The sequence below is a fragment of the Dermacentor albipictus genome, chromosome 6 (assembly GCF_038994185.2).
Source record: "Dermacentor albipictus isolate Rhodes 1998 colony chromosome 6, USDA_Dalb.pri_finalv2, whole genome shotgun sequence".
In the NCBI taxonomy this organism is placed as follows: domain Eukaryota; kingdom Metazoa; phylum Arthropoda; class Arachnida; order Ixodida; family Ixodidae; genus Dermacentor; species Dermacentor albipictus.
In genome coordinates, this window is record NC_091826.1 from 65,776,601 (window position 1) to 65,790,568 (window position 13,968).

General features: G+C 48.3%; 1 protein-coding gene across 1 annotated transcript; it reads right to left on the reverse strand.

Annotated features, from left to right (window-relative positions):
• Nucleotides 1-200: 200 nt before the first annotated feature.
• Nucleotides 201-13,968, reverse strand: LOC135916620 (prolyl 3-hydroxylase 3-like). Its single transcript, XM_065450043.2, has 6 exons — nucleotides 13,600-13,968; nucleotides 12,819-12,962; nucleotides 10,172-10,264; nucleotides 6,026-6,176; nucleotides 1,956-2,143; nucleotides 201-491 (listed from the first exon to the last, which is right to left on the reverse strand). Exons 1-6 carry the CDS (start codon nucleotides 13,927-13,929, stop codon nucleotides 279-281), a joined length of 1,119 nt encoding a protein of 372 aa, XP_065306115.2. The 5' UTR covers nucleotides 13,930-13,968; the 3' UTR covers nucleotides 201-278.

Genomic DNA, 13,968 nt, shown 5'->3' on the forward strand with positions numbered 1-13,968 from the left:
CAGATCCGGATGCATTCCGTAGCGATAACCGGAGATACACACACACAAAAAAAAAAAAACGTTCGTAATACGAGCACTGAATGTGCATTAAACAAAGCTTCAGGTGACTGGAAATCTTGAATGAAGCTGGAAAAGTGGAACTGTAAATCGGCGCTGGCAGGCTCAAGTGGCCTGATGAAAAATAGAGTCTCGGAACATTTGTGGTCATGTTTAATAAGCGGGCGTCAGACGTCGCCATTTCTCGCGCGCTAGTCAGCAAACTCGGTGTTCGCTGGAGCTCATTGGTACTGGCTCGCGTTGCGGTAATACCCGTCGCCGTCCACGTATCCCATCATCCTCCAGCAATCCGGCAACGCCGAGTCTTGTTCACCGCTCTCGTACGTCATCCACGTGAGGAGGGCGCAGCGGCGCCCCGAGAAGACGGGCAGCACTCCGTGGGGGTTGCGGCTGTTCAGGGCTACCATGCGACCGCACTTGGGTGGTATGGCGGCCTGCGCGCGCGTCCGGGAAGAATGGACGTCATCGCCGGCAGCCACTCGATCGTCAACCGTTATTGTAGACTTCGGTAACCGCGCTCCTGTCCAGTTACACATTGTGTAACGAAACGATAGAGCACGTTTCTGTTTATCGCTTGAAACTGTAAAAAGCAAAAAAAAGAAAATTCTACGAAACTTTCTCAGTAGAGCAGGGAAGAAGTTTGGGCGTGTTGGTGGGATAGATACAGACTGGGTTACATAGCGCAAAAAAAAAATGACACAGGGACAAGCAGGAACACAGGACGAGCGCTAAAAGATCAGGAGGAACAGCATAGGGAAGGCCCAAGATACTAGAAATGCACTTTAGCAGGGAAGAAGTTTAGGCGTGTTGGTGGGTTACATACAGACTGAGATACATAGCGCAATAAAATGACACAGGGACAAGCAGGAACACAGGACGAACACAACAGGATGAACACAGGACGAGTATACCATGACAGTACAAATTATCTGTACCCGCCTGGGGGGCTTTGGCGTTGTGATGCTAAGTCCCAGGGCGCGGGATCAAAACCCGGCCATGGCGGCCGCCGTTCCGGTCGGAAGGAAAGAAAAAAAAAAAAAAAAGAAACCCGCCCCCGTATTCTGCACTGGGTGCATTCCAGGTAGTAGAAATAAATCCGGAGTCTCCAACTACGGCGTGCCTCACAATCGCATCGTGGTTCTGGCACGCAAAACCCCCGCAATTTAAATTTTTGATGAATTGTCTGCCTAGGTGGACATCATTTACAGAAAAAAAAACAACTATAGCAGTCAAATCACTGTTATAAACGAATTAGAATAATTATTAACTTCTTAAATTATGGCATACATTTGTATTTGAAGATTGGACGGAATCTCCACAACAATCTAGTTCCACGTTTGTACATTTCAAGGTGGCCATGCATGTAGGCCGAAGTAACTAGCGTTAAATTACTCGTCGAAAATAAATTGATTACACACGCAGCAGCTTCGCTATATTACGCGATAAGGCGGTGTCTTTCGCCTCTGCTGCTAAAGTGACTTGGCTATGTATGCGGTCGTGAGTTGCGCGAACCGCCAATCGGAATCGGCCCGTGAAAAGGGGGAAGCGCGAAGAGAGTATTTGACGCTACACTTTCACAAAAGTCACAGACGAGCCGGACGTGTCTAGGATGCGTTGGTTTGACGAAGAGTCACGGTGCCGGTCGCGTGCACAGTGAGGTAAATTGAACGAATGATTATTTGCATTTTATTTCAACACACACGAACATTTTAAAATGTAGAAGCCCCCTTACCCGCAATAAAGACTTTCATGATGATTCCCTTCAACTTTCCAATATAAACGCACCCTAAGGTAATATAATTCAGAGTTATTGTTAATAAGGAAAGCATCCCGATTCCCCCAACACTGGCATGTTCGCAGATCGTTCGTTCTTCGCACGTAAAAAAAAAAGAACTAACGCGGATACTGGTCCGTGGTGCCGTCGCCAGGACCATCTCGCCTCCGTGGACGTCGTTCAAGTAGATGACCGCGCTAAAGTCTCGGCAGGCAATATTTTGCCGGAGGACCGGGCAGCTGCTGTCGTCCTGGAACTGGCAGTTGTCCGAATGGATACGGTGACTCATGTCGGTTCTTTTGGTCGTCGAGTCTGCGTGGAAGTTGAGACAATGGAAAACACCGAGCGCAATAAGTGAAGAACAACTCGCGCGTGCCGCCACACTGGAAGTGGATGTCATTAGAAAAAGTGCATTGGTCACAGATTACAAGTTGCCAGGAGTGTCGTCGAATCTACGAATCTTTATGGAGGTCTATTGACCTTCAAAAAATTGTATTTTCGATTGATAGTAGTTTTATTGCGACGATAGCAAGCGTGTGGACACTTCACACGCATTCGCGTCGTCGCCTCGACTCTGTCTCGCGGCTGCAGGGAGCACGTACGGATCGCGCGTCCTGTGTTGGAGGTCAAGTGAAGGTTCGAGGTCATCGAGTGAACCGTGTTCATACCTGTTCTTGGGCGCGTGACACCCGAGCCTTTAGCTAGTAAGAGAACGTTTACTGCAATTTACGCTGCCTGTGAAACTAGAAGCCTTACTTGGCGGAATATTTTGATACTCTGCTATCGTTGTCGGTGCCTGTCCAGTCAGACAAACCTGCGACTTTTCCATAGAGGTACGACAACTGTTTGTTTACAGGAGAATTCAATAGAGTGCAAAGTGGAATCAAACACCCCGAACGCTGGCTTATATCTGAGGTCCATTTTAGACACGCCTTTCTTCACTAGGGGTAAGAGCGAGCTATTCGATTCGCTAGCATACGAATACACCATAAAAGAAAGGCCAGACAAGTGGCGAAGCGAGCCAAGGAGTAGCCTATAAACGGTGCCGTCAGAGGGACTTGTTTAAACACCGGGATCGTTTGAATGCAAAATGCAGTTTTTACTAGGTCCATGATTTCGTTCATACATGTGGTATACGTACTGTTGAAAGGAAGATAAAGTGGCCTAGAAGTTGCCCTCATCATAGATGATTAAAATGATGAAACCGTAAACGATAACTAACGATAGCCAATATCTGGCGCCGCCCACTTGTGTTGAGCGTCGCGCATCCAAATACACAAGCCTAAGCCACACAGAATTTGGCCATGTGGACTACTGTTACAACAGGTTATTGCAAATCTTGTGGCGGGTATTTTCCCAGTCATTATGTTTTTTTCACTTTGTAACATTGTTTTCTTGACTTGACAAACCTTTCTATGTTCTTTTTTGTGAACGTTTTACTGTCTGTACTATGATTGTGGCTAATAATTAGGATGTGTATCTCTTTTGCTGAGCAGACGACATCTGCGTCATTAGGTCACCGTGACGCTAACCAATTAAACGACACTGAAGAATGACCCCAGCAACGTCATCAACATTAACTATCTTTGCCTTTCTCAATAAAACCTCCCAACAATCTGTCCGCACTGACCAAACCATAGGTACCACGTAAGCCAGTTTACATTTGGTCACGCACGTAGGAATGGAACGCGGGAACATATGTGTCGACCTTAGCGCTGTCGTTACCGTGCACCACCAAGCGCAGGAACACACTACTTGTAAAATTGAGTTTTCACCAGATTCCCCCCGACCTTCCCCCTGTGGCAGCTGGCACTGTGGGAACGGTATGTAACCTTTCAGCATCTTCGAGGTCAGCCCATATAGTAAATGGAGAGTGTAATTTTCCTCGCCGGAGTACGTCGACGATGATGACGATGATAAATGTGGATTAAAATGTGGATGAATCGTCGCCGTACCAGAGGTAGGCGGGTTGGGGAAGCACGACATATATCAACGAGGTCGGCTATCGGGCAATGCTCCCCAGAGGAAATTGGTCGTCCATATATAATGAAAGGGTCCATTTGCGTGGTGCTGTAACACACCAACCTATAAAGCAACGTTAGAGATGTCTAACATAAACCTCCGCCGCAACGAGCTACGTCGCTGCAAAAAAAAAAAAATATATATATATATCTGCTGTTATTTTTTGTTTATTTTAGTAGGCACACTTTCTCATGATTACCAACGTGTATTGTGCGCACCATATTTTCTGTGAATTAAAGAGCCTCCGCACACTTCCTGTTTCACAGTGCTCGGTTGCAAGAAAAAATAACACACGGGAGAATAAATTTGATTGTTTGATAAATCTTTACATAAGAACGCAACTGACTTGAACGCCTAGGAATAAGTTTCTAAGCTTTTAATTGCCTATATGCGCTCATGACAACCTGATATAGGCAATATAGTGGAAAAATAACCGAATTGCACTGTACTCCTGTAAGGAGTGCATCGCCATAAAGATGGACATGATGAGGTAAAGCTGCCGTAGAGCACAGGTTTGGGAAATGGAGCGGGTTCGCTTCGACATAGCACGGCTCGCACGAGGCAATGGTGCGTGGAAGGCGAGCTTGCCGGTGCCTCTATGAAGCAAGAATTGGTCGCAGAGTAGGTAACATTAATGGTACCGCCGTATTTAGCGGCAATATAATCGAAAAATAACCGAATTGTACTTCACCCCTGTAAAGAGTGCATCACCGTAGATAGAGACATACTGAGGTAAAGCCACCGTAGGACACGGGTTTGGGAAATGGAGCGGGTTCGCTTCGACATAGCAGGGCTCGCGCGAGGCAATAGTGCGTGGAAGGCGAGCTCGCCGGTGCCTCTATGAAGCAAGAATTCGTCGCAGAGTAGGTAAAATTAATGGTACTGCCATATTTAGCGGCAATATAGTGAAAAAATAACCGGATTGTACTTTACCCCTGTAAAGGGTGCACCGCCGTAGATAGAGAGATACTGAGGTAAAGCCACCGTAGGGCACATGTTTGGGAAATGGAGCGGGTTCGCTTCGACATAGCAGGCCTCGCGCGAGGCAATGGCGCGTGGAAGGCGAGTTCGCCGGTGCCTCTATGAAGCAAGAATTCATCGCAGAGTAGGTAAAATTTATGGTACCGCCATATTTAGCGGCAATATAGTGAAAAAATATCCGAATTGTACTTTATCCCTGTAAAGGATGCATCGCCGGAGATTTAGACATACTGAGGTGAAGCAACCGTAGGGCACAGGGGGTCGCGCGAGGCAATCTTGTGTGGAACGCGAGCTCGTCGGTGCTTCTAAGAAGCAACATTCGTTGCAGAGTAAGTAAAATTAATGGTACGGCCGTATTTACGGAAATATAGTGGAAAAACAACCGAATTGCACTGTATCCCTGTAAAGGGTGCATCGCTGTAGATATAGACATGCTGAGGTAAAGCCGCCATAGAGAACATGTTTGGGAAATGGAGCGAGTTCGCTTCAACATAACAGGAGTCGCGCGAAGCAATCGTGTGTAGAAGGCGATCTCGCCGGTGCCTCTAAGAAGCAAGAATTCGTCGCACAGTAAGTAAAATTAATCGTACGGCCATATTTAGCGGAAGTGTGGAAAATCAACCAAATTGCACTGTATCCCTGTAAAGGGTGCCTCGCCGTAGGTATAGACATGCTGAGGTAAAGCCGCCGTAGTTCGCATGGGTGGCAATGTGGGCTTGTTGGTAATGCATCTTCAAAGGGTGTACGGCAGCGCGATTAAAATACGGGACAAAAGAAGGCACACAGGGACACACATAGCGCTGTGTGTGTCCCTGTGTGTCTTCTTTTGTCCCGTCTTTTAATCGGGCTGCCGTACACCCTTTGTAGCTTACATGTTTGGGAAATGGAGCGGGTTCGCTTCGACATAGCAGAGCTCGCACGAGGCAATCGTGCGAGGAAGGCAGAATTCTACAGGATGACACCGACTCCGTCGTGGCCTTGCGGCGGTTTATACCCTAAAGTTTCCTGGAAGGCGTCGAGTGCACGCCACCCCGATTGACGTGGTTTTGAACGTTGTCTCTTCGAGCACTCGAAGAAAATAGAAACGCCCGCGCGCTTGCACGAAAGCGGCACCGAGAAAGGTGTGTCAATTGTCAGTGAATACGCTTGAGACATCTGGCGGGATTACCGACGACTTCTTTCTGCGCTTACTTTCGGTGGCATTCCTGCAGGCCAGATGAAGGAAGTGGATGTAGAGCCTGCGCTTTAACCGGAAGTAGGCTTCCACGTAGAGGCGAGTCTTGTCTGAAGCCAGCAGCATCAGCTTAGCTGCGGACACGTCGATGGACGATTTCTTGAGTCGCTGCAAAGATCAGAGAATAGTTGCAGCAAGCTTAAATGAACATGCTTCGAAGTGTGAAGAGTGCGATGTCGGGGCACCTTGGTGATGACGCTTTGTTTCGGGGCGAAATCGCCCCTGACATTTACTCATTTACGCCTGAAACACGCAAAAAGAGTAAAGGTACCGGTTGCTTGCCGAATTGAAGAAAAACGACGAAATAATTAAAATTTTTATGTTCGATAATCAAGAAAGAGTAAATCGTCCCAGGTTTTTTGAAAATCAATAACTTCATTTCTTGCTTAGAATACATAGTAGGACTTGGTAGCAGTCAAGTTTTTCTTGTTCCTTTTCCCGAATACGGATCGAAAGCGTTTGAGAAGCAACCGCATTATGAGAAGAACAAGATGCTTCCAAATATAAAACTGCGTTATTTGTTCAGTGTTGGGAGGCAAAAAAAATATCTAGCACTAGTCTTATCTACTGTTAAGGTTGCTTAAATATCAGATAAGGAGCAAATAGGAAGCTGTGCGGTAATGTCAAATCATAATACAGAAAAGAAAAAAAGATAGGTGCAGTGACAGTGCTATAATGGGGTAGCTCACAATACACGTACGTTGTAATGCACACTTTACAGTGTGCGTAATGAAGATAAAGCACTAAACTACCTCCTGTCTGTTCCACGAAGATAGACCAGGTGCACCACTGCATACTGTGACAGCAACGGCATATTCATTTCAACGCTTGAACTTGTTCGTCCCCCCCCCCCTATTTAATGCCCTAACGGGCCCTTAGCGTACTCAAAAAATAAAATAAAAATAAAATGGAAATATGCCTAGGCTTTGGTTTTCGCCCTAGAATATAGATTTTGCAAATTATTCGTCTCTTGTTTGAGATAGAAACAGCGTTATGTATGTTTGATCGTGCGTGCGTGGTTGTTTTTTTGCAGTCGATAGCAAACTTCTTTTATAAGCAAATGACAGTGACTCCCCATAAAATTTAACGGATTTTGTCTTAGCCAACCAGAAGGTTGCGATTCCCGCACTAGGCATTTCTGTTCACCGTGGTTTAAGGAAGCGTGCAGAAGTTGCCGAATTGGGCCTTTGTAAAAGAATACGACTTGCGTTATATATAATAAATATGTGTGTGCATATCTGTGTTTTGTTAGTAGTCCCTCAGAAGTGCAGGAAAAGTTTACAAGAAGAGAGAAAGCACTCTGTAATAGGATATGTGCTGATTGGTGGAGGGGAAACGCCTGAATGGAGGGGTCTGTTCCTATTTACCTGAAGATGGTGCGAGCAGTCTGGCATGGAAAAAGCGGTGGAGCAGAACGGACATGTAACGTGCAGAGATTCGCCCACTTCGAGTCTCGAATCATTTTCTTTTTTCTTTTCCGGTGATCTTCACAAAATACATCCACAAATCACCGATTTACCCCACCGTAAAGGACCCTGGCCCATTACTCAGTTTCACTCAGTTTTCTCCTGAAAGTGGGACAGTCACCGCATACCCAGTCGGCCTTTGCTTGTTTAATCTCTGCACGGCTTTACCAAAAGCTCGTGCTTGCCATCCTGCCGGTAACGCATTCGCGGCCTTGCTTTTCCTTCCTTTGCATCACATTTAAACGTCCAGTATCGCGCTCTCTCCCCCACTCCTGTTGAATGAACAAGTTTCGGCTACAACTGCTACTCCTAGCAATAATATTATCACGATGCAGAAGAGGACGTGCGGACAAGAGACGATGGCGAAGAAGTGTGGTTGTTGCTGGGGCGCTTCGGCTGTCGATCCTCGCGTCGGGGCTCACGCGGCGACCGCTGCGGAGCTCCGTGTTGGTACCGCGCACCTCCATCAAAATGTTGCAGCGGCACGCCGACGCCTTCGCAGCACTCATAGGACCCTTGAAGAGCTCCTCAATTTTATCCAATTTTAGCCCTTGAGCACCCACTGTAATCCATACAGATGCTAGTGGTCAGAGCATTGCCGCTTTTCTTGCCCAGATTCAGCGTGGTCACGAGTGTGTATCGCTAACACGAGCCGTCTTCTGTCCACGGCCGAGCGCAACTATTTTATCACGAAACGAGAGTTCCTAGCGCTGGTCTGGGCGATAGCGAAGTTTCGCCCATACATTTTTGGTCGCCATTTCCGCGTAATTACCGATCACAACGCGCTCTGCTGGCTCTCCTCTTTGAAGGACCCTACAGGGCATCTTCGGCATTGGGCATTGCGCTTGCGTGAGTAGACTTTCTCTGTCGTGTAGACGTCCGGCCGTTTACATCAGGACGCTGACTGCTTGTCCCGCCACCGTGTTGACCCCCGAAATGCACATAGCTCGAATCCGACCCCGACGTTATGTCCATCTCAGGCTTCCTCAACATTGTCGATAAATAGCGCCGTGATTCCTTTCTGCGAACCATCAGGGATCGGTTAAGCTGGCCGACTTGTACCGTAATGGTGCTGATCTAGTGCTGGCAGTACCAGGGCACCTTAACACACCGTGCTTCAACAACTCCATGACGCGCCCACCACTGGGCATCTCGGTGTTACTCGCAAGTGAGAAGATACGGTAACGCCCGTATGTGCCGTTTGGGTCTCACTTCGTCCTCGGCAGTTTAGCGCAGTAACATTTTGTTTTTAAGTCATGAACTAACTAGCTCAGCAACACGTGTTGTTACTCGCACCTTTGATCGAGTCCGGCGCCGTTTCTTCTGGCCCGACCTCTACCGCTCTGTGCGCCGGTATGTGACTGCTTGCGACCCGTGCCAAGGCCAGAAGCCCACTCCCATGGCTACAGCTGTGCTTTTACAATCCATCGATATTCTCACTGAGCCTTTCTTTCGTGTGGGACTCGACCTACTTGGCCCTTTTCTTTCTCAACATAGCGTAACAAATGGGTTGCGATTGCAAGCGATTACGACACGCGCTTCGCCATTAAGGGTGTCTTGCCTACAAGTTGTGCCACTGACGTCACGGATTTCCTCCTGCTCAACGTCATCCTGCACCACGGTGCTCCGCGTCAGCTCCTCACGGATCACGGATATTACACCTTGTCAAAGGTCATTGATAATATCCTACGCCTATGCTCTACTGAGCGTTAAATAGCCACTGCTTACCATCCACAGACTAACGGCCTCATAAAACGACTGAACAGAATGCTTACCGACATGCTAGCTATGTGCGTTTCTCCAGACCACCAGGACTGGGATGTCGCTCTGCCATCTGTCACCTTCGCGCACAATTAATTCGCCCCACCATGGCACTGTAGGATACTCACCGTTTTATCTACTGTCTGGCCGTGATTCCGTTTTGCTCTTGGACAACGTACTGCTACAAGGTACTACTACAAGTCCTTGTCTGTCTTCCTTGTGTCTGTGGTTTTATTTGCGCTAAGCTACTACTTCAAATACTACAAGTCACACAGTCGCACACCGCTTATGCCAGCGATGCGATTTCTATGGCAGCGCAGGTCCATTACATTGCCCGTGCTCGCCTCACTGATTCCGAGGCTTCCCAGAAGTCCCGTTACGATACGCAAAGTAGGGATGTGCAGTATTTGCCTGGCTCCCTCGAGCTCCTGTGGTCCCCATCTCGTCGTGTAGGACTATCGGAAAAACTTTTGTTGTGCTATTCAGGTCCCTACCGAATCCGTACGGCCAAGAACCGATATTTTTCATGCCTCCCGTTTAAAGCCCTGCATGCGTGCCTCTGCCGGACCATAATCTCTTGCGACGGGTCGGCGCTCCAACCCCGGCGGCGTAGTGTCGCGATGTAGAACAGGATAGGCAGACAAGAGACGATGACGAAGAAGTGTTGTTGCTGGGGCGCTTCGGCCCCAATGTTCTAGGTCAGTTGATGCATTCAGCATTCGCCTTGCATAAGCGACATTCGTGCTTGTCTCTGCCTCGCAGCAATAACATTTATAATACGTTTTAAACTAGTAGTAGTGAGAGAAACATTGGAGTTTGCAAAATGCCATTTAGGTGGTTAGATTAGGCAACGCTTTAATTATTGATTTGAATTACCTCCTCCAAATCTGTCGCCGTGATCCCGCTGAAGACTTCATAATGCGTCATCGGGAAGACCTCTTCGTAGCCGCTGCCCACAGTGGCGGACTCCTGAGAGGTGTGTGAATGAGTTAGCACGCTGATTTCGTTGCCTGCTTAGTATTGGGTACGTCATAAGCAAGCAAGCAACGAATTGAAAAGGCAAGAAGTAAAAATGAACGGATACACAGACCAGCAGACAAGACAAGACAAGACAAGACAAGACAAGACAAGACAGACAGACAGACAGACAGACAGACAGACAGACAGACAGACAGACAGACAGACAGACAGACAGACAGACAGACAGACAGACAGACAGACAGACGGACGGACGGACGGACGGACGGACGGACGGACGGACGGACGGACGGACGGACGGACGGACGGACGGACGGACGGACGGACGGACGGACGGACGGACGGACGGACGGACGGACGGACGGACGGACGGACGGACGGACGGACGGACAGACAGACAGACAGACAGACAGACAGACAGACAGACAGACAGACAGACAGACAGACAGACAGACAGACAGACAGACAGACAGACAGACAGACAGACAGACAGACAGACAGACGGACGGACGGACGGACGGACGGACGGACGGACGGACGGACGGACGGACGGACGGACGGACGGACGGACGGACGGACGGACGGACGGACGGACAAAAAATCATTTTAACATATTGTGAGCTACTTTTGTTCAGATTTTAATAACTGCCTTTTCTACTACTCAAAGTTGGTGTTTTTTCTCTTCTTGACCATTTTAATTGCAATAGTATCAATACAGACACTTCATACGCATTTTAGCCGTCGCCGTTGCCGTGATGTCCTGCATAAAGTAGAATTGCGACGAAGATGACTGGTATAGGCCCCGTGCACCGTATGTTCATCAAGTGATGCGCCGGTGCGAGAGCAAGCATGCGAGGTTGAGTCGAGAAGGACGGTGGCTTGATACGCGCCGTCTTACCGCGTGCCCAATGATAGAGGTCGCGTAACGGAAGTTTTCGAAACACCGATCAGTTGGAATGACGAAAGGGTGGCACCACAAGGTGTTCGCTTTGGGACGAGCACGCGAGCTGCCTGTGGCTCCTCACCATGCCATCGTTGTCACAACGAGTGCTCGTAATCATCGAGCGAGATTTGTTCTTGTTTGTGTTGGTTGAGTTGAAACTATGTTGGTTGAGTTAGGAAGCGGATGTTCACTGCAATTTCTACGGATTTTAACGTTGCAAACACTTCAGTTAACTGTGTATTGTTTTTGCGATCGTTATCACTGCTTCGCCTTTCGGGCGAGTACTGTGAATTTTTTCTTGTAGTGTCGCATACATGGATACATGGGGGGGCACGTGCACGGTGTGCCTCCCCCCCCCCCCCCCGGACTTCTTCCCACCTCGTAACGCTTTGCGGCACCCGAAACGATTTTAGGAGGCCGCAAATTGCTTCTCGTAACATCGATTCCGACAGTGCTTGGGGTCTGCGTAATGTTTTATCGTGTTTTTTTTACCCAAGGTTAACGCCTCAGCTCTAAACGCGACGAAAAAATACTCGTAAGTGGTCAGAGTGTCGTTAAATAAATAAGACGTAAATTCGGCTTTACAGCGGCGGCAAGCTGCCTTTTCGATCACTAAGTTTATTTCGACGTACCTTATTTCTACATCTCTAACTAAGATCATAATTTCACCTGCGCTTTCCTTGGCATCGTTGTCTGTCGGCTTCATTAAGCAGTGAATAAAAAAGAAAAGTGCCGAGCGTCTCGGCTTCTCTTATTTTGTTCCTGCGAATCGGGGCCTGTATTCGCACACAGCTCGCAAGCTAGTATCGCCCGTAAGAGTATGTACCAGCCAATCCTGATGCTGCACATTTTATTAGCGAAAGTGCCCGGCCATTGGCAACTAAAGCTTACGAAGAACAGCTTCGTGAATTCGGCCCAATTTTCGGTTTCCGCGCTCATTAAGCGTCACGACGTGATTGTGCACTGGCTCGCGCCGTTTTTTTTTTTTGTAGTTGCGGTTGCTGCCCCAAGCGTGTGTAGCGAGAAGAAAGGGCACAGCACTTTCGTTTATTCTTTAACAGAGTATTGACACGATGTCTCCGACTATTCAGTTTATAGCCAAGTTTAAGTCAAGGTTCTAGAGCTGTAAACCCTAGAAAAAGAAAGTACGAAGCCACAGAGCGTTGTAAGTAATATAATCGCTTTCCTGCAGCCAGTTTCAGCTCTTCTTTCTTTCACGAAATCGAAATGGTCACGTGGGAGCAGGACATTGTAACGTTTTCGCAGTCGCTCCGGCTCACTCAGTCACCCTTATGCTGCTACGTCGGCACTCGCAAAGAGAAGCGGCACACGATGTGACCCAGCGAGCCGGAGCAAGTGTATAAACGTCACAACCTCTTGCTCCCACATACTGTGTAGCGACTTCACGACACAGCATTCTCATGGAAACGAAGCCGAAACTGACGAGAAAAGCCATTAGAATAAATTATTTACGGTGCTAGCTTAGATGTTTTTCGCTATTTTTGCAATGGTTTGGAGGTCCGCAATTCTGCAAATTCGCATATGTACACGTGATACCACACTGAGGATACGCAAGCATAGATGTGGCGTTAGCAGCCTCACGCTCAGCTTGAGTAAGGTTTCGCACTCCTCTTGCGTGAGAAATCCGTCTGCTACGAGCCGCTGGGGGCCGTTGAGGCAGTCTTCGTCCCTGACCAGTCTCACTCCAGCATCCAGGAACAGACTGTCGCAGTGTGGAGGCTGGTCCTGCGCGCGGTCACGTATGAAGTGGTCGGTGTCACGAAGCTAATAGCCCCTGGCCGCTCGAGGCACATTGCGCGTATTCGCGGGCTTCTTTCACACTCGGAAAAACACTTTTATGTAACGCGTACTGAGCAACAGAAAGCTGTATCGGGAGTTTTTCATGTTGCTCTACAATTTTCTGATTGACTATTTGCATCTGATTATAATATTCGAGAATTTTATTAATTAAGACAATCTAATTAGGTGCAATGCAAGAAAATAATCTGAGTATCTCTAAGCTACGGCAAACAACATTACCTTGGTTCGGTCTAGCTACGTGGCGTTTGCATATTTTTAATGTTTAGATCAAGTTGCGTAGGTCACTCTGCATACATGCATGCCGTGGAGTTCAGAGCTATCACTATATTGTATAGATGGCGCGGCACAAAGACTTGACGTGCTCCAATATTTTCAACTGGGAGACTAGACGGCGCTGCCACAAGCCGGTAGCCTCTGTACGAAGAGCATAATTAGCCATTCAGAAACGAATTACCCTATATGCTACTGCGGATTTCCTTGTTTTCCCGCGCTACGTCTTAACCTGCGTGCCTTTTGTCCAAATATATCAACCACCGTAAAATTGGCACATTGGTGCGCTTACCTTGGAACACGTCGGTTCACCCCGGGACGATGTCTCCTCGTCGGAGTTCGGGGTGGTCGAGGTCGAGGATGACGTGTTGGCTTCAGTCGGCCTCACGGCTGAGCAGAAGGCTTGCGGCTGCCGTCCCAGTTCCCGTCGCAGGCAGAACTTGTCCTCTCGTCCCCTGATGTCGCAGATCGGGTCCGATGGCACTAACGCGCGTTGCGCCGACAGGCGCACAGCTTTGATGCGCGTCAGCACGGGGGACCGGGGCGTATGTTCGGTGTTCAAGGCGGACAGCAAAATGCGTAATATTGCGTGGATCATGGAGATCAAGGGAATAACTACCATCTCGCTCGCATCTTCGATCGCGTCGGCTCTTCTTCTTCC